At 38.2% G+C, this 18,415-nt stretch overlaps 2 protein-coding genes across 3 annotated transcripts in view; one reads left to right on the top strand and one right to left on the bottom strand.

Moving 5' to 3' along the window:
• The first annotated feature begins 659 nt into the window (after positions 1-659).
• hsd17b8 (hydroxysteroid (17-beta) dehydrogenase 8) lies at positions 660-9,961 on the top strand. Of its 2 annotated transcripts, none has more exons than XM_025008420.2 (15): positions 660-743; positions 1,665-1,867; positions 1,944-2,060; positions 2,463-2,558; positions 2,738-2,823; positions 2,908-2,992; positions 3,199-3,241; positions 3,531-3,605; positions 3,703-4,153; positions 4,527-4,599; positions 7,302-7,401; positions 8,222-8,323; positions 8,548-8,855; positions 9,366-9,556; positions 9,651-9,961. In XM_025008420.2, exons 1-9 carry the CDS (start codon positions 698-700, stop codon positions 3,720-3,722), a joined length of 771 nt encoding a protein of 256 aa, XP_024864188.1. In that variant the 5' UTR covers positions 660-697; the 3' UTR covers positions 3,723-4,153; positions 4,527-4,599; positions 7,302-7,401; positions 8,222-8,323; positions 8,548-8,855; positions 9,366-9,556; positions 9,651-9,961. The 2 variants fall into 2 exon arrangements, with proteins under 2 accessions (XP_024864188.1, XP_037831613.1); XM_037975685.1 differs by having other exon boundaries at positions 4,530-4,599.
• col11a2 (collagen, type XI, alpha 2) overlaps positions 5,747-18,415 on the bottom strand; it is a 39,539-nt gene continuing 26,870 nt past the window's right edge. Inside the window, exons 23-65 of the mRNA XM_017427629.3 lie at positions 18,348-18,401; positions 17,593-17,637; positions 17,045-17,098; positions 16,889-16,933; positions 16,680-16,733; positions 16,408-16,452; positions 16,227-16,280; positions 15,995-16,102; positions 15,574-15,627; positions 15,434-15,487; positions 15,270-15,314; positions 14,932-14,985; positions 14,592-14,636; positions 14,394-14,447; positions 14,142-14,195; positions 13,872-13,925; positions 13,504-13,701; positions 12,940-12,993; positions 12,617-12,724; positions 12,401-12,508; positions 12,083-12,136; positions 11,919-11,972; positions 11,716-11,823; positions 11,519-11,572; positions 11,359-11,412; positions 11,081-11,134; positions 10,942-10,995; positions 10,714-10,821; positions 10,574-10,627; positions 10,401-10,454; positions 10,271-10,324; positions 10,126-10,179; positions 9,788-9,895; positions 9,646-9,699; positions 9,364-9,525; positions 9,236-9,289; positions 9,094-9,129; positions 8,921-8,974; positions 8,538-8,823; positions 8,195-8,304; positions 7,840-7,908; positions 7,530-7,763; positions 5,747-7,444 (exon numbers count right to left, since the gene is read on the bottom strand). Of these exons, the coding sequence (XP_017283118.1) occupies positions 7,298-7,444; positions 7,530-7,763; positions 7,840-7,908; positions 8,195-8,304; positions 8,538-8,823; positions 8,921-8,974; positions 9,094-9,129; positions 9,236-9,289; positions 9,364-9,525; positions 9,646-9,699; positions 9,788-9,895; positions 10,126-10,179; positions 10,271-10,324; positions 10,401-10,454; positions 10,574-10,627; positions 10,714-10,821; positions 10,942-10,995; positions 11,081-11,134; positions 11,359-11,412; positions 11,519-11,572; positions 11,716-11,823; positions 11,919-11,972; positions 12,083-12,136; positions 12,401-12,508; positions 12,617-12,724; positions 12,940-12,993; positions 13,504-13,701; positions 13,872-13,925; positions 14,142-14,195; positions 14,394-14,447; positions 14,592-14,636; positions 14,932-14,985; positions 15,270-15,314; positions 15,434-15,487; positions 15,574-15,627; positions 15,995-16,102; positions 16,227-16,280; positions 16,408-16,452; positions 16,680-16,733; positions 16,889-16,933; positions 17,045-17,098; positions 17,593-17,637; positions 18,348-18,401 (3,411 nt within the window). The 3' untranslated portion in view covers positions 5,747-7,297. The remainder of the gene's footprint in view (positions 7,445-7,529; positions 7,764-7,839; positions 7,909-8,194; positions 8,305-8,537; positions 8,824-8,920; positions 8,975-9,093; positions 9,130-9,235; positions 9,290-9,363; positions 9,526-9,645; positions 9,700-9,787; positions 9,896-10,125; positions 10,180-10,270; positions 10,325-10,400; positions 10,455-10,573; positions 10,628-10,713; positions 10,822-10,941; positions 10,996-11,080; positions 11,135-11,358; positions 11,413-11,518; positions 11,573-11,715; positions 11,824-11,918; positions 11,973-12,082; positions 12,137-12,400; positions 12,509-12,616; positions 12,725-12,939; positions 12,994-13,503; positions 13,702-13,871; positions 13,926-14,141; positions 14,196-14,393; positions 14,448-14,591; positions 14,637-14,931; positions 14,986-15,269; positions 15,315-15,433; positions 15,488-15,573; positions 15,628-15,994; positions 16,103-16,226; positions 16,281-16,407; positions 16,453-16,679; positions 16,734-16,888; positions 16,934-17,044; positions 17,099-17,592; positions 17,638-18,347; positions 18,402-18,415) is intronic.

Below are 18,415 nucleotides of genomic sequence, written 5' to 3' on the forward strand. Positions count from 1 at the left end.
GAAGCTAAATGTGACAAAATTTAGGCATGAATTTTTAGCACAAGCTCCTTTACAAACGGCGCTAAATGTTGTAAAAAGTGACATCAAAAAATCAACATTACATTTTTAAACAGTGTTTGAAGCTAAATGTGACAAAATTTAGGCATGAATTTTTAGCAGAAGCTAAATGTGACAAAATTTAGGCATGAATTTTTAGCACAAGCTCCTTTACAAACGGCGCCCTATAAAATAGAGGCACACGGGCGTGCTTTCGCCCTCTTGTGGTCACAGTGAGTAATTGCATCGCTGCGTCAAGTTAGACATAAAAACTTGTGGTGCTATTTCCGGTAGACACTTCCAAAATAAAATATTTCATAAGCGAGTTTTTAAACTTCTGTCGATGTCAAGGCTTACATTTTTTGTTAATTTAAGTTCAGTAAATCAAGACTTAGATTACATCTTTGCATTTAAATTAGTAAACTCATTTTAGATTATTTTTGTAATCTAGACGTCCCGCCTCAGCGAAAGACGTGACAAATAGGTTGATTTCAGCCTAAATTTAAACGTTGTTTTATTTTTAATGTTATTCCCGTTTTACAGTGAGTTCACGAGAATAGTTATGAGTAAACTCAAAAATAAAACGAGATTAAAAGTAAAATATATTGCATGTCGCCCTCTAGCGGACAAATCGAAAACTGCGACAACACAGAAAACCGTCATGGCGGCCACCACGAGACTCATGTCGAGGTTGACCCTCGTTACAGGTTAGTTTTGATTTATTTCGTTCATATTTTACCGTTGTTAGCTAAATATATGCTGTGCTTCTAGTTTTAGCTCATTGTGTTAATTTAAGTTTACGTTTGTTCTGTTAAACAAACGAGATAAGGGAAAACGTGAAACCAGAATCCGCCTGGTTCATAAAAAGTTTGGTGAAGTCAGAACAATGACAACATGAAATTAACTTGTTTTTTGGAAGAATAAAAATTAGCCATGATTAGTGGTTACAGAACTAGAGAATTTGCAACATTTTAAGGTTAATTTAATTTAAATAAACTCCCAGATTAGCTTTTACGCCAGTTATTCAAATATGTTTCTTTTACCAATAAAGTTTCATACAATTAACCAAAGACAGCTGTTTTTTTTTGCATGATTAGATTATTGCATTTGTGATTAAATAACTACAGAAGAAATAAAGCAAAATTAAACTGTAGATAACACAAAGACTTATGGTTGATTAACTTCTAGTATCAATAAACCAAACAAACTAATCTGTCTCTCAGATTGTGAAGAATTTAAATATAATCAGCGAGGGGCACAGAGTTAATGTGATCACTTTGTGTTTAACTCTGTCGTTGTTCTGACTGTCCAGTAGGTCTTGAACCTACACACACGTTTGTTACACACAAGTTGGTTCTAGTTTTTACTCTCAGTTCTGCATCTTCTTTGATTTTGATGAAGACATAGTTCTGTAAGGTTGATATCGAAGCTCCAATCCTTCTTAAAACAAATTTGTAGTTCCAGTTTGGCTCTTGTCCTTTAAAGTTTTTTTCTTTGGGTTAAATATTAATAAATAATAAACGTATAAAAAAGATTTACCACACTGTTTTCTTTCAGACTTAGAGCCGCAGTATTTTGGCCATTATTCCTCCTCTGATTTGTGTCCTGTTTGCTCTCACTCTTCCCAGGCGGAGGCAGTGGGATCGGGCGGGCGGTGTGCCAGCGTTTGGCCTCTGAAGGAGCTTCGGTGGTGGTTGCTGACATCAGCGAGGAATCAGCCAATGAGACAGTGGCAAGTCTGCAGAATAACGTCAGAGGGCAGGTTCACATGGCGGCTGTGGTGGACGTGTCGTCAAAGGAGAGCGTAAAGAAGCTGGTGACGAGTATACAGGTGTGAAAAACAGCTGGAACCGAGCTGGGAGTGTTTCGCATCTCTTCTCTTTAAACATCATTGTCTCCCTCTGCAGACTCAGTACTTCCAGCCTCCCTCGGTGTGTGTGACGGCAGCAGGCATCACTCAGGACGACTTCCTGCTCAACATGGAGGAGGAGAAGTTTGACCGAGTCATCCAGGTCAACCTGAAGGTAGCCGATCTGTCCGCTCCGTCACTAAACTACACCTAAATGAGTTCATAATAAAACTTCAGAGTTTTAAAAAAAAGAGCAAATATTGTTTTCCACCCCCATCAACTCTGAGGAGACCCTAACCCTATCCCAGGGCCAAAAGACCCTAACCCCATCAACCCTGAGGAGACCCTAACCCTAGCCCAGGGCCAAAAGACCCTAACCCCTTCAACCCTGAGGAGACCCTAACCCTAGCCCTGGGACAAAATGACCTAACCCCTTAAACCCCGGGGGAAAAACCTTGGAAAAACCCGTTTATTAAATTAAATGTCACATAAGTTTAGAGATAAAACATTCCTGCTGCATTTAATGAATGAATGATCAGAATAAATTGAATTATTTCTTGATTTTTTTTCCCCTCAGGGTTCATTCTTGGTGACTCAGGCTGTTGCTCAGGCTCTGGTTGCCTGTGGAGCTTCCAAAGGATCCATCGTTACTGTGGGCAGCATCTTAGGAAAGGTGAGAAAACTGCAGGTGTGACAAGACTCGTGTCTTTATGTCACAATCTTTGGATTTAAACTGAAGGTTTAGTCTCAGAACAATCAGTCACTATCACTACAAATAACTGAGTCAGTAAAATCCTTTTTTTAACCTTTTAATGTTATTTGCTCCTCTGTCTGTGTGGATGATGTTTGCAGGTGGGAAACCTCGGACAGGTGAACTACAGCGCTTCTAAAGCTGGAGTTGAAGGTTTTACCAGGACGGCTGCTAAAGAGCTCAGCAGGTGAGAGAAGCGCTGCAGCAGGAAGAAATCCAGACGCACAGAGAGCTGAAAAGTTTAATTTTATTGTTATTTTTCTCCGCCCAGGTTTGGGATTCGTTGTAACTGCGTGCTGCCTGGTTTCATATCGACTCCGATGACGGATAAAGTACCAGAGAAAGTTATCATCAAGGTTATTAACCCTTCATCTGTCAGGGCGAAAACAAAATCCCATGTAGTTTCATGTAGATTATTTAAAGTCTGGTTAAAATAAACCTCTAATACAATATTTTATTAACTTAATCAGTGACTCACGAGCTTCACATTTCTCTGCGTTCCTGTTTATCAAACAGCAGTTAGGTCATAATAAAACACGTCTCGTTGTGTTTTATGTTTCAGGTTTTGCCCCTGGTGCCTCTGGGAAGGATGGGTGAACCTGCAGGTCTGTTCAGAAGTTTCACGTCTTTACTCAGAGTTTATTAAAACAGAGGTCTCCAATCCTGGTCCTCTTGGGCCACCGTCCTGCAGGTTTTCCTTGTTTCTCTGCTCCAACACACCTGATTCAGAAGCCTGTTAATCACCCATTGATTGACATCAGGTGTTGGAGCAGAGAAACAAGTAAACATGCAGGATGGAGGCTCTCCAGGATCAGGACTGGAGACTCCTGCTTTAAAACGATGTAATCAGAGTCACTGAATGAGTGAAATAATCTGTTTCTGTTTGTCCCTCAGAGGTGGCAGATGTTTGTGCCTTTTTAGCTTCAGATGATTCTCGTTACATCACAGGAGCCAGCATCGAAGTGACAGGTAGATCCCCTGCCTGCAGAAAACATAACTTACTCTAAGTTAGCCATAAACATGCACCATCTTCTCATTAACAAGTAAACTTGTCTTACTTTGTCAGGTGGACTTTTCATGGGTTAAAGCTGCCTGATGAACCTCAGCAGGAAGAGATTTTCCTCATAATTATGGCAACAAATCAGTTTAATTTATCCCTAGTAGCTATTTAATCGTGAGTTTGTTAAATAATTTCTTGTAAATCTACTTGTGTTGCAGACTGAAGATTCTGTTTGTATTAATAAACACTTGAATATAAAGATTATATTGTTTTTATGTTTATAAAGTATTTATTTCCCATCACTTTATGGTAAGTAAACTTTTTTCTTCCTCTTTAAATAAATTAGAAGCAGCTGAGATTCAAACCTGCCTTTTTAAGCCTGTGAATATTTTTCAGATTGATGTTGAAACAGTTTTAATTTTAATATTCTTTATCTCTTTACAGTTTGATTCATCCAGAGGCTGATTTTTAAACAACCAGATGAAGTTTGAAGCTGTGATCTCTTCATTTTAAACAGGTGAGACATTAAACTAATCTCCTCTCCGTGTCTGTTAAAGACTTAATATTTAACGTGTTGATTTAACTCATTACAGAAGTGTTTATACAACAAGTTAAAGGTTAGCTCATGTTGGAGGGTAAGGGTTTAGAAACAAATTTCATTTTGTCAAAGGTTAAAAGTTTAATTTGTTGCTCACCTGACTCTGCTCAGGTTGTGGTCATTTTCTGTTTATCTGCAGAATTTTCACTTTTTAATGATATTTAAAGATAATCACTTGTGTTAAAAGTTAAAATGAGTTGGATTTTGTTTATAATGTTTATGTGCGTCTTAACGATTCACAGAAAGTTGTTTCCATGTTTTAATAACATTATTTCCTCTGGTTTTTATTCAGCAGCACCAAGAATCTGAGAGAAGCAGGACTTCTGAACGCCAACAAGATGGCGCCGTTTCACCACGTTGTAAAGGTAAGGAGCCGCGCTGAGCCAAGAGAAACATAAAGTATAACGTAAAAAATCAATGCAACCAAAGAAAACGTCAAAGCAAAACTACTAAAACAATTTTTTTTGTGTCATGAAGACTTTTGACTTTAACCATTAATGTAAATTCTGCTTCCAGTTCGAGCTGCAGAAGTGACAAAAAGTTTAATTACTTCACAAATACGTGATCAAACTAAATTAAATCTACAAGAAATATATAGCTTTCTTTTATCTTTTTAGCAAATGATGTAAACAAAATAAGAAAGCTGGAGATGGATTTAGAAGCTGTTAACTTCGGGCTTCTTTCTTTAAGTAAAAAAGGGATACGTTAAAAAAGCCTCGGTGAAGTTTGTCTAAAAACATTTAAAATATCTTATTTTACATATCAGATGTGCTGCGGCAGCAGATAACCCTAAAGACAACCAACTTTAACACGTTTATCATGTGAAATAAAGATATTTAAATATACTTTTTCACAAACTCCATAGAAAGCCACTGATAGAAGTATATTGTAGAAAATCCCTGTTTTACTGAAAGCAAGAAGACTTGTTTACAACTAAAGAAAGTTTTCTTTCTTCCTGTTGATTTCATGTAAAAACAGCAACATTGTGGTCTTTAAAGACAGATACCACAATGAGACGTAAGTGTAAGAAAAACAAGAGTCAATCAGCCCTTTTTAAAAAGATTATATATTACAGAAACAAGAATTTAAAAAAAATTACTTACAGACATTATAAAATAATACTTATTTCTCTTTTCAGCACCATTTTCTTTATGTTGAAATGTCTTCAACACAATAAAACAAATAGTTGAGGTCGTTCTCTCTGAAGAAGGAAAGTTCTTTTGTCTTAGATTTTAACTATCCCTCCCCGGTTTATTACTAAATTAAAAGGAAAACAAATAAAAACCAGAACTCTGGTGGAAAAATCACCTCCATAATCTTAGGAATCAGTTTTCTCTCCGTCTGGGCTGACAAATGTTTATCCCCTCCAACTAACAGCCTCTCTCTCCCCCGAAGTGGTCTCTGAAATTTAAAATAATTAAAGATTTAGTTTAATAAGTTTAGAACCTCGGTCTCTAAAGCAACAACCGGACACCAAAACACGTCGAGTCAAACTGCAAGAAAACAGAAATGTGACGGAACTGGAGAGTCACCATTTAATCATTACAGTGGAAGCAAAATTAAACAGCACAGTACAGTTGATGAAAACACTACAAAAGGGATATTTCAGGAAGACACGGCCACAGATTCTTTGGTTGAACGAAAGGCGTTTGGTCAGGGTGGGAACAGAAGCGTCGCAGCTCGAGCCGACTGCGACTTCATAACATCTAAATCAATCGCTTCAGTTGAGCCGCGTCAAATAAATACCACTGAAACACGCCACGTCGGCTAGAAATAAATGTAACTTCTTACTTTAATCTCAAAGCACCCTGTTTGTTTTAAATAAATACAATAGAATATCACTATTTCTGTACAAATGTATTGTAATGCACATTTCCCTAAAGAAAAGCTTCATGAAACTGTAAAGAGACTAAAGAAATGTTGGAGTTTTGTATAATTAGCACCTTGCCACACAGTTTCATTCAGTAAAGTGTGCATTTTATTCACTGCTGCAGAATAAAAGGAGTTTTTAAAAGTACCCAGAAAAAAAGTTTCAGTAAATACTGCAGTGGTGTCTGGTGGGTATCTGATTTAAATCGACAAGTGATGGCTTTAATTTAATGTCCTGTTGTTTGTCCAACTCTGGAAAAAATGTTTAAAAAGCACCACGTATGTTTTAATTATCAGTTTGAGCTCTGAATCACATTTTTAGACACTAAAACTTTAAAGTGTCAGAAAGAAGAAGTTCACTGAAGAGGAAATGCAGGATGAAGACAGTAAAGATGAGTTAGATAAGAGAGACCCTGCTGGTACCAGGTGGTCCGTTCCCTGTTTGTGTTCTGCTGGAAACTGGTGGCGTGATTATTTTTGGTTCCTTTTGGTGTGACAGGACGTGAGGTGAGAGTTACTCTGTAAGCAACATGATTAACAGGTCAGTGGGTGTTTTATCATTTAGATTTAGTTATTGAAAAATGGATAAAAACTTGTTTCAAAGCTTAAAGTAAAAAAAAAAAAATTCAACAGACATTAAAGCTGTGAACCAAAATAAGTAGTTTTACCGTTATTGAAACAGGAGAACTTCATTCTCCTAAAACTGATTGTTAATCATGTTGTTTGCAGGGTTAAAATGTCAGAGTGACCCTTTTTTCAAAAAGAGGAGGGGGAGGTAGAGCAGGAAGTCTGAGTGGAAACGGGTGTCAGCGGAGGGGAGTGAGATGGGGTCGGAGACGAGGGGCTTCAGGCCTCATGTTGATGGCTCTCTTTAAACTCCTGCTCCTGAAATGATCGTTTATTCTTCGGTTTTTATTTCCTCCTTCCTCACTGTTGTGCTCCCAGTCGATGTTCTCCTCTTCACAAGTTTTTAAAATTTTCTCCTCTTGACCTTTTAAGTCCATAAGTTGCTGGGAGGATGTTGGTTTCCCGAGGCACGTACGTGAGCGTGTGTTTGTCTCACAAAATTAACTCTGTAAGTGTGTGTGTGTGTTTATCATTTACAAGGTAATTTACAAATTACTGAGCCTGATGGTCTATCATATGTGTGTGTTTGCGTGTTGTTCTCTGATAAGTGTGTGTATGTTTGTGTTTTTAGCCTTGGAAACAGACAGGTCCTACTTCAAACCCAAACTGCTGGTTGCTCTCCCCAAAGTCTGACACCTTGATGTCCAGCAGAGGAAGATGCTCCACCTGTGGTGAGTTGATCTCCAGGACTGTCCTGTCAAAGCCTTTACGATACTGTAAGCAGAGACAGAAAGACATGTCAGGGACAGTTGTCCAGTTAAACTCGCGAGGAGGATTGTAAAATCAACTGTGAACTCACAGAGCAGCCGTCAATCAAGGCTTTGATGTAAGGGTTGGTCTCGTAGCTCAGCTCTTCGTCGTTGGCTCCTCTGAAGTGCAGCGCCCTCTTGTGGTTCTTTGCACTTCGGTCGGCCCAGGCCACTGAGCGGTGGCAGTGGTAGGTGAGGTTCTGACGGGCCTGGACGCTCAGGAGGCGCAGGAAGCCCAGCTGGACCACGCCCACGGGCTCACCGTTAGAGTCCACGTAGGAGAACTGAGAAAGTAACAACAATGAGAAGTAATTAAGAAAAGTTTGGACTTAAACTGTCTTCATATGGATGGTTACTAACCTTACTACCAGTGGCAAACTGACTGTACCATGATCCTGGAGCCTCGTTGTCCCAGGAGCTCATTTTTATCTGCCATCAGAAGGTCCAAACAAACATAATTTAGGGTGAAAAATAAGTACAACTTATTTTAGAAAGACAGCAATTCTAGACCAACATGGGACAAATTGTTATTAAGTTTAATTTTAAATGTAACAAAAAAAACAATAGCTTTGGGATTTAAAATTGAAGAAAATATCCATCAAAACAGATTTACAGTTCCACTCTGTTTCACAAACAGGACATTTTCTGTTAAACAACCTTGGACTTGTTAGTAATTTTTCAAGATTTTAAAGTGTATTTGATTAATTTGACTGACCGTGTCGATGCCTTTTCTGGGGTACAGGCACGTCTCTCCTTTAGTGAAATTACAGAGGACCTTGAAGGAGTCTCTGGAGCATCCCTGGTTCGGGTCAATCCAGTACTCTCCTGCAGAGGGACAAGAAAGGTGAGGAAAAAACATGTAAAACTAGACAGAGTATAGTGTTGCTATTTTCAGATTTCAGTTTGATGTTCTTAGGTAATATAGCAATATTAAATAATGTAATTTAGGTGTAATTTCCCTTGATTAATTTTGTAGAGAGAAGAATTGCTCAGTGTTATTATCATCAAACCTATCCAAAGCCTGATGGATGATGAAATGTGTGGATCATGTTCTGTACCATCTTTAAGGTCCGGCTGGCTGAGGTACAGGTCCTGGCAGGTGCGAGCAGGGCTGTCCTGGGTGCCCAGAGGGAAACGCATGGTCTCGATCTCCTGTCGGAGTGAATTGAGAGAGCCAAAGATCTCCTCCATGCCTTCGCTGCCCTTCAGGAACTTGGTGCCAGCGGTGTCAGAGGCAGGCATGTCGGGGTCGAACTCGGGCAGCATCTGGCTGGCGTCGATGGAGCGTTTGGACTTGGGACTCCTCTGGATGGGCAGAGGCTGAATGACCTCACCTGGTGGGCCCTAGGATAAAAGTTAACATTTTAATGCAATGAGTAAGTAAGATAAATTTACATTTTAATTTACACTTTAGTATTTCAAGGAAAGGTGATGCTCTTACAGGAGGTCCAGCTGGTCCTTGTGTACCTTTTTCTCCCTTTGGACCAGCTCCTCCCTAAAAAAAAAACAGAAAATGAAAGATTTTAGAATAAAAATAATTCCTATATTTACATTTAAAAAAAAAACACTGCCCTCACTTCATGGCAAACCATTTTAAAAGTTTTGTTTACTCACAGTTGAACCCTTTGCTCCTTTGATACCTTGAGGACCCTAAAAAAAGACATGAGACTTTAATTCCAATAATTACGATTACTCTGAATCAGATGGGCATAAAAAAGATGATATATTCTTGGGATAAAATGGTAGAGGAACTCACAGGAAGACCAGGAGGACCAGCAGGGCCGATGGGTCCAGTACCTCCAGTCATTCCCTGAAATAAAACAGAAAATAAGTTTCATGCAGTGTTTTCAAAATAAACAGGAATAATGATGAACTTAAACTTACAGGCTCTCCCTTGGGTCCGTTCGATCCCTGAGGCCCGTGCAGACCTCGGTCTCCCTTTTCTCCCTGCTCTCCTGGAGGTCCAATCAGACCGATAAGACCTTGGTGTCCCTTCTCACCTTTTGCACCAGGATCTCCACGAAGGCCAGGCAAACCAGGAGGTCCCTGCATGGATGAGAGTGAAGAGGTGGTGGAGGTGAGAAGAAATTAATTTACTTCTATAGTCAAACTGTAGACCAAGGTTCAGGGTTAAATAAAATAAACTAAAAAGTAAAACTGTCTTACAACAGGTCCAGGTGGTCCTTTCTGTCCAGCAGGTCCTGGAGCTCCCTGCTCACCCTGAAACACAGTAAAGCACATTCAGCAGGTGGTCTCCCATACACCTAAAGGTGTAGTTCCTGGATTTACCAGTACAAAAATAACTTACCACTGATCCTGGGAGTCCTCTGAGACCTTCTGTTCCTGGTTTTCCTGGTTGACCCTGTGGACCAACAGGGCCAGTCTTTCCTGGGGGTCCAACTGCACCTGGATCTCCCTGTGAAGGATGATGATTATCAGTATCATTTATTAAATAATAAATTCTTATTTTTTTATTTGTGAAGTGCTCTAAACAAGTTATTCTGAGGTTTGGGATCCTGTGTAATAACCACTATGACTAAAACAGATACCATCTCTATCACTGACCTGCTATGGAGCTGGCATGTATTTGTATATTTACAGCTTTGATTTGTTAGACGTAAAATGCACTAAAAGATCTGGACTCACTTTGGTTCCCTTCTCTCCTTGGCGTCCCTCTGGTCCTCTTGTTCCAGCGGGGCCCTGGCAAAAAAAAAAACAAAACATGAAAATATGTAAGAAGTATTAAACTCCATGGCAGGATTGGGTTATCGAACGCTCATGTTGAGCTTACCCGCTTTCCTGGTGGGCCAGGTGGGCCATTCTCACCAGGAGGTCCTGGGGAACCCTGCAGTTTGATAAATATTATGAGACTAAAACATTAAAATGCTGTGTTACAAAATGTGTTAAATTATTCTACTTACAGACTCTCCAGGTTCACCGTCCTCTCCTCTTTCTCCCTTGGCACCATCTTGACCCTGAAAGCAAAGTCAGTTTTGATTAGTATTATATCTGTAAAACCAGTTACAGCATAGATCTGAAGTCTAACAAATAAATCGCTAAATTATATATGTATATACATATAAAAGACACTTACTCTGGGTCCAACCTCACCAGGGGGACCAGGATCACCAGGGAAACCAACAGGACCCTGAAATGAGACAACAGATCTCAGAGATCAGAAGATGTGTAATCATTCATGTAAATGACAGTTTAACGTTTCATTCTGTGTCATACAGGGTTTCCTTTGGGTCCGTCGTCTCCAGGTCCTCCTCGCCCTCCTGCAGTTCCTGCAGTTCCAGGTTGTCCAGCCTCTCCCTTCTCTCCACGCTCTCCACGAGGACCCTGCCAACAGGGACATGTAGTTTTTTTTTAAGTTGAATTATAAATACCAATCAGAAAAGGAACATTTACTTAGAAGGCATATAAGTTCTCAGCGTTTGGGTCAGACACACAGGTACTCACCTTCTTTCCAGGCTCTCCTACGACTCCAGGTGGTCCAGCTTCACCGGGCTCTCCCTGTGGAGCAAACAATAAATATTTAAAATCAGGTTTTTATTGGAAATCAGTAAACTTGTGCAGAATTTTCCCTCCTGTGTTTCACCTTTTCCCCAATAGGTCCAGGATTACCCAAACCACCAGGACCACCTTGCGGACCCTGAAACACACAAAACAAATCAGACAAAAAAAATCTGATACTGATAACTTCAAATTCTAATAAATGGAGTAAAATAATTCATAGCAAAAGAAAAAACTAGAAATTGATTTTCTGTTTGGTAGAATATGAACTATAACTAAAACCTAAATTAATACTATTCTATTCAATTAATCTAATTGGACATAATATAAGCCACAACCAACTAAAAAGCTCTAAAAACTCACGTCAGCTCCGTTGGGTCCAGCAGGGCCGCGGGGTCCTGGAGGGCCTGGAGGACCCTGGAAACATAAAGAAGCTTTTGTTTTAATCAAATTTATTATTTTTATTGTCATAAAAACATTGCATCATCCATTGTTACAGTAATTATAAAGTTTTAAAACTCACCATTGGTCCAACGTCTCCTGTCTCTCCCTTCTCACCTGATGGTCCAGGCAGTCCCTGCAGAACAGAAGGACACATTTTGAAGAGTTTTGTTTTGTAGCTTAGCTGAGGAACTTAACACAAATGTGTAACTCAAGCTATAAAAACAACCAGTTTGATGTCTGGAATAAAAAGTTTTATTTCCTATTCGGACTGTTTACCTGAAGTCCGATTGGTCCTGGGGCACCTGGGAATCCTCGAGATCCATCATCACCTTTGGCTCCAAAAGGCCCCTGCTGCCCCCTTGGTCCAAGCTCCCCATCTGCTCCCTGCAACACAGAAGAAGAAAAATAAACACCCGGAGGTAAGAATACATGTCTATGAACTCAAAACCAGATTGGCATTGCAAACTGTTTCTACTCACAGCAGGACCAGGTTGACCAACAGGACCCATTGGGCCAGGTGGACCAGGAGGACCCTATTAATGAAAACAACAAACATTATGTAACAGAGAAACAAATACCTAATTTGAAACATTTTTGGATTCCTCCCATTTAAAAGAAAAAGTGCTAAATTTAAATCACTCACATGCTCTCCTTTTCCTCCTTTGGCGCCCTTCTGACCATGTTCTCCAACTTCACCCTGAAACCAAAAAATAAATTTATTTTGATTTATTTGATTTGTTTTTGACAAATCTGTAGCAACTTCTTTTCTTCAGGGTAATAAATATATTATACATAAGACTCATAAATAAGCTTATTTTATATGGAATAAGTACAGACTACCTAATTATAAATCTGTCAATAATTGGTAAATTCTAATTATAGATATAAAACAATCTTCCTAAAGCTTATTAAGATTAACATGGTAAATTCAGTGTTAGGACTGTCATAAGGAGTTACTGACCTTATCTCCATCCTCTCCAGGTACTCCAGGTGGTCCAGCAGGGCCAGGCAGACCCACTGGACCCTGAACTCCATCCCGACCTGCTGGGCCAATGGGGCCTTTTTCACCCTTAACAGGGAAAAGAAAAGAAAAAGTGAGATGTTTTTTATTTAGCTAGATACAAAAAATATGATGTGCAAAGTTTATTATTGCCAAAATAACTTCCAGAATACTTACAGGAACTCCCTTCTCTCCAGCTGGTCCAGGCGGGCCCTGAGGACCTGGTCTGCCAGGAGGTCCCACAGGTCCACCAGTTCCAGCAGATCCCCTCTCACCAGGAGAACCCTAAAAAATGCACAAAGGCAGTAAATCTACAGTAGGTGTTGACCAGATGATAAATAGTAAGATATACTATCATCACTGGCTGAAATATTCCACAAAACACAATATTATAATAAAAAAATAAATATAAAAATATATGCATTACTTTCACCAAAAACTAGCAAGAGATTACTGTTTTAAATGTTATAAATAAAAACTAAGATGGTTTTAAAACCTACAGCAGGTCCAGGAGGTCCAGCAGGTCCTTCACTTCCCTTCAGTCCTCCACCACCCTGAAAATAAACATTAAAAGGGTTAAATCAATTTTGCACATCAACTTAATACTATATTCAATGTTTTTTTTTTTAGCAAAACTGAAAACATAAAAAAGCAAAAAAAAAAAACCCCAAACCAAACCAAAAAAACTAATCCCGTAATAAAAACACTACTTATTTTTTTTAAATAAAAGGAAAAAGTCAAAACTTTACAACTCTCTTATTATGTGCAGTGCTTTAAAAATGTAGATCAGTGCCCATTTTTGTTTGGCTACTCACTTGCACCTCTACCATACCTTCAGTTCTTCTCATATTCTGTATAACTTCAAATGAATAAAATTTTTCCTGTATTTTATGCATCACTCTGTTCAAATTAGAGTCTGACAGCTCAAATAATAAATCACGTGTTATGTTATTAAACCTTTGGGAATGTGATTGTGTTGGGATTGGTGGCTTTGTGAGGGATGAAAGAACAAACATATTGGTAAAAGTTTGGTGTTGGATGCTGTATTTCTCAGAGATACTCACAGGGGTTCCAGGAAGTCCTCTCTCTCCAGGGAATCCTCTCAGACCTGGGGGCCCATCTTTCCCAAGGCCTCCTGGAGGTCCAGGATCTCCCTTAGTGCCCTCTTTCCCTGAGGGACCAGGAAGTCCCTGCTCTCCTGGTGGACCAGGGGGTCCGGGATGGCCACGCTCACCCATAGGACCTGTTTCTCCTGATGGACCCTGAAAGGATAGAGGTGAAAGGACGGAGAGAAAAAGATGTTACAGCAGAAATAAAGTGCAATACCAAAAAATATGAATTGTTAAACTGGTTACTTTGATATAAATTTTGTGAAAAATTGAATTCAAAGTATCAGTAATGAGAAAATGGTTATTATGATGAATCAACCTACCTGTGGTCCTACAACTCCAGGAGGTCCAGGTGGACCCATTTTACCTTGGAAACCCTGGGAGACAAAAACTCGGTCAACAGATAACTCGCAAAATATCAAACACACTCTGCTGTTCAAATGTATCATAATGGTTGTGACGAATCCCTTTAAAACAGTTCAACTTATAACTATCATCAGTTTCACTCAAACGGATTAAATACAACTGAAACATTTTATGTAAGTGACTGGATAACATACACCAGAACAAACAAACAACAAAATACAACTTACAACTTCTCCTCTCTGTCCAGGATGTCCAGGCAGTCCATCCTTTCCTGGTGGTCCCTGTAAAGTTATTTTGATATATATTAATAACATATAAACTAAACTTTTGCTTAGAAGAAAGCTCTTATAAAAACCAAAAAGAGAACATTAACCCTGAGACAGTAATGGAATGAAATACAATAAAAGCCAAGTGACAAAGCCTTGAAACTGTAAATCTATTATCATTTTATAAAAAATTAAATCAAAATATTTTCTTACAGGAGGTCCCTTCGGTCCGGGGAAACCATTGGCTCCCTGAGGTCCGGGTAATCCCTGGTGAGATCACATCATACGATATGTAATAAGAACATGTACTTGGAGAGAAATTAAAAGTCCTACAGTTGTTTATAATGATGCACAGACACAAGCTCTAATAAAAAGCTTGAAGGTTTATTGTAGTGATAAATAAGAACTCACTCTCTCTCCAGGAGGACCAGGAGGGCCATCACTTCCAGATGTTCCCTGACAGGAAACAACACGATAAATATCATTATACTTTATATTAAAAATAACTGCTTTTATTTATTATTTGTACTTCAGTCCAGTTCTAGGATATTTTAAGGGAAGAAGAAAGAAAATAAATATATAAATTATTTTAAATAAATCACATTTAAAAAAAAAAGGAACTGAAAATAAAATTCATGCTTTGAGAATCTGATTCAAATCATAAATTATTAACATTACCAGCAATAACAAGAAAATTGTTTACAACTGAAAAGCACATGTGTGGACAAAGTTCTTGTTTGTTTAGACAAACCTTTGCTCCTGATTTCCCAGTTGCTCCTCTTGGTCCCCTCTGACCCCTGGGACCCTGATGGGCACAAACAAATCAAATTTTATTAAATTATTATAATCAGTGTAGCTTAACACCCTTTAAATACATGCTGACAAAACCTCATCTCTGCTGACCCCCAGTGCTTTAATTTCTAAATGCTGCATTATCCATCAGGGATGCTGCATGAGGTCAGAGGTCAGACAGGCTTGCATAGAAATTTCTGATTTTTTAGCTTCTGTTTAGTTACGCTTTAATACCTTGATTTAACAAAAAGACAGAGCAGAGTGGCTTTTACAAGCTGAATGAATGAGAAAAGGTACCGTTGGTCCTCTTTGTCCTCTTGGTCCTTGTTTTCCAGAAACACCCTGATTAAGACAAGAAAAAAGTTACAAACGGAAGTGAAATACACACTAGACTTCTCTATGCAAGTTATTCTTAGCTTAACCTCAGTAAACTGAAATCTTTCACAGTATTAACAGCTTACCCTTGTTCCCTTCTCTCCATTAGAACCAGGGAATCCAGGGAATCCAAGAGATCCCTAAAATACAAGCAGAAAACTCAGTATCAGCAGTCATGTAAAATTAACTTGTTCATTAATTCATGCTGTAAAAATGTTTCTCTTACCTTGGGTCCTTGTCTTCCAGGATATCCAGGAAGTCCAGGAACACCAAGTTTACCCTGTAAAAACACGGCAATGACATCATTTTTCACAATTAGTTATGCTTGATGACCTGTTACACACAACAAATAAAACTTTATAACAAGGTTACTGATAGTTTAAATGTGCTACTTTTATTCTCTGGTGTGATGTAGTTATGTCACTATATCTTGCAGTAACATTGTTTAGTATGATGCAGCAACTAACATATACAAATCACCAGACTTTATACCAAATTTTATAAGAAAATAAAATGACTATGTGCCATTCAAACACAATACAAGCAAATTTAGAACTAATTACCATGAAAATATGTCACACCTGTTTTATTTAAATCACACATTCAACCTTAAGAGGGCAGAAAATTATTTTCTGAAAGGGTCATACCTTCTCCCCAGCAAGCCCAAGTGTTCCAATATCACCAGGAGGTCCAACTCGACCCTTTGGCCCCTCTGGACCATCCTCTCCTCTGGGTCCTGGTACTCCAATTTCACCCTACCAGTGAGAAACAAAACAAAGTTATAAAAAAAATAATATTCAGTGCATATGCAGCACAAATCTTTGCAACATAACGTGATACAACCAACAAACCAACCAGTTAATCTGTAATTTAATTTACCCGTTCTCCCTTGACACCAAAATCTCCCTTAATTCCAGGGAAACCATCTTCTCCCTAGACATAAAAACAAATGAGTACATCTTGTATCTTTATAAACATATTGCTATCATATGTCAACAAAAATATATGTCATCATTACTGTTGTATATTGAGAGGCATTAAACTGTAATGAACGAGTTACCTTCTCTCCTTTGTGGCCCTTTAGACCACGGATTCCTTGAGCTCCCTGCAATAAAGGAACTACATCATCAATACACTGATATATGAAAGAATGCAATCACACAAAAATCTTTTATTTGTTTAGTCTAAATAAACACGTCATATAAAATACCCTCCCTCCAAAAAAACAGAACTTGTAAAGTACTTTCATCTTCAGACAAAATAAGCAGTTACTTTCCATGAACACCTTGATATAAATATAGATTTTTTTTTAAATAAATTCAGAGTACTGACCTTGATGCCACGAGGGCCAGGATAGCCAATAGCGCCCTGAGGACCATTGGGACCCTGGAGAAAATCATAGAAAGAAAGTTGAGGTTAAAGTGCAAGATACAAGTAAAGCATGAAACTGAATGAATTGAGTTTCTGTAGATAAATAGAAAAATACTTTATTTATTTCCTAGGTGAAATGAAGAATATTGCTGTAATTGGGTTACACCTACCTGGTTTCCTTTAGTCCCAGAAGGCCCCTCCTTTCCTGGGTGACCCTGAGAAAAAAAAAACCAAGAGCTTGAGTCTCTAGAAAACTATGCAGTACTGGTGGAGTCTATTTTATTTCATTATAACTATATCATATAATTTAATAAAGACAAACTTACAGGAGGGCCATCAGCTCCAGGCATCCCTGGCAAACCTGGCTTTCCAGTGGGACCCTAGAAAAGAAGACAAGACGATCATGAGTTGATTATATCATGACATATACTGTATATTCCAAAACAATTCTTATTTTAAGCATCTCATATTTAAAATATGACACTATTCTGTTTGCTTCTCTTGAGAGATACTATAAGCATCTGTTTGTAGTCCAGTGGCATTTTGATGCATTCCAATTAAATTGAATTGGAAGTTTTTAAAGCAAAATAAATCCTCTATGTGGATAAAAAGCTGCAGAGATATCCTATTAGTAACTCTGTCTAGTTTCTTATGAAATTAGTCAAACACACATTGCTGTGAATATCTACCTGTGAACATACTGCCATTTATGCCCAAAATTAACTTTTAAAAGAAACAAGGTTAAATAATTCTAATTTTTTAGAAAGTTCTTGAGTATTAAAAGACTACAGAGTTTATAAAGGCTATTTTTTCTGAAGATTCACAACACTTTAGTATCTATAATCTACAAAATAATCTATAAGTCATAGTTTACTTTCTCTCCTGGGGGTCCAGTATGTCCTTGAGGTCCTGGCATTCCCTGCAGAAACAAACATGCAAAAAGACTTGTCACATTTTCTAAATTTTAATTGAATTTATTTACCTTTGTGTATGTGTGTATATAACAATGATGTGTAATTTCTTTAATTCTAAGATGCATTCTGATGCAAAGATAATGCCATCAGAATGTAAATGTAATATACAATCTTTAATTGGTGATTTTACAGCCTCAGAAGAATAATGAAGTTTCAGAAATATGTAACTGTAATATATTTCATAGTTCCAACCACAAACTTCATTTCATAAAACTGCTACACCTGCACTAAACAACTAAACTAAAGCCCAGGAAGAGGACTCTGAGTACAGCTTGTTTAATTGACATTACATGTGATTCATAGAATTAAGTAAAAACTAACTTGTTTGTAATATATTGTCAATGCTAAGATGGTAAAGACTAGAGGTGCTTTAAAAGAGCTGCTTTACTTTGCAGGCATATAGTGGAATCAGTGTGAAAACAACAATGATGCAGCATTTTAAATTAAAAACACTTCTGATTTAGAATAATTGCTTGTATATTAATGAAAATGTGTTGATGTCTGATTATATACTGATGAGAATAAATGATGCTGAGGTACATCAAATGATAATGGGTAAATAGCAATCAAATTAAATTGTGTACTTCCAACACATACCTATGTTTTAGCTAATACTGAAGAATAAAAATACAGTGCCACAGATAGGTTGGCTCACCTGAGTTCCTGGGGTTCCCTGCTGACCAGGAGGTCCTGGCTCACCTTGGGGACCCTAAGAGACAAGAA

The sequence above is a fragment of the Kryptolebias marmoratus genome, linkage group LG5 (assembly GCF_001649575.2).
Source record: "Kryptolebias marmoratus isolate JLee-2015 linkage group LG5, ASM164957v2, whole genome shotgun sequence".
Taxonomy (NCBI): Eukaryota; Metazoa; Chordata; class Actinopteri; order Cyprinodontiformes; family Rivulidae; genus Kryptolebias; species Kryptolebias marmoratus.

Bases quoted from the DNA above. Each gene is read 5' to 3' on its own strand.
- hsd17b8 (XM_025008420.2), top strand. From the start codon at position 698: ATGGCGGCCACCACGAGACTCATGTCGAGGTTGACCCTCGTTACAG. The intron at 2,061-2,462 runs GTAGCCGATCTG...TTTTCCCCTCAG, and splicing joins TCATCCAGGTCAACCTGAAG to GGTTCATTCTTGGTGACTCA. The intron at 2,993-3,198 runs GTTATTAACCCT...TTTATGTTTCAG, and splicing joins CAGAGAAAGTTATCATCAAG to GTTTTGCCCCTGGTGCCTCT.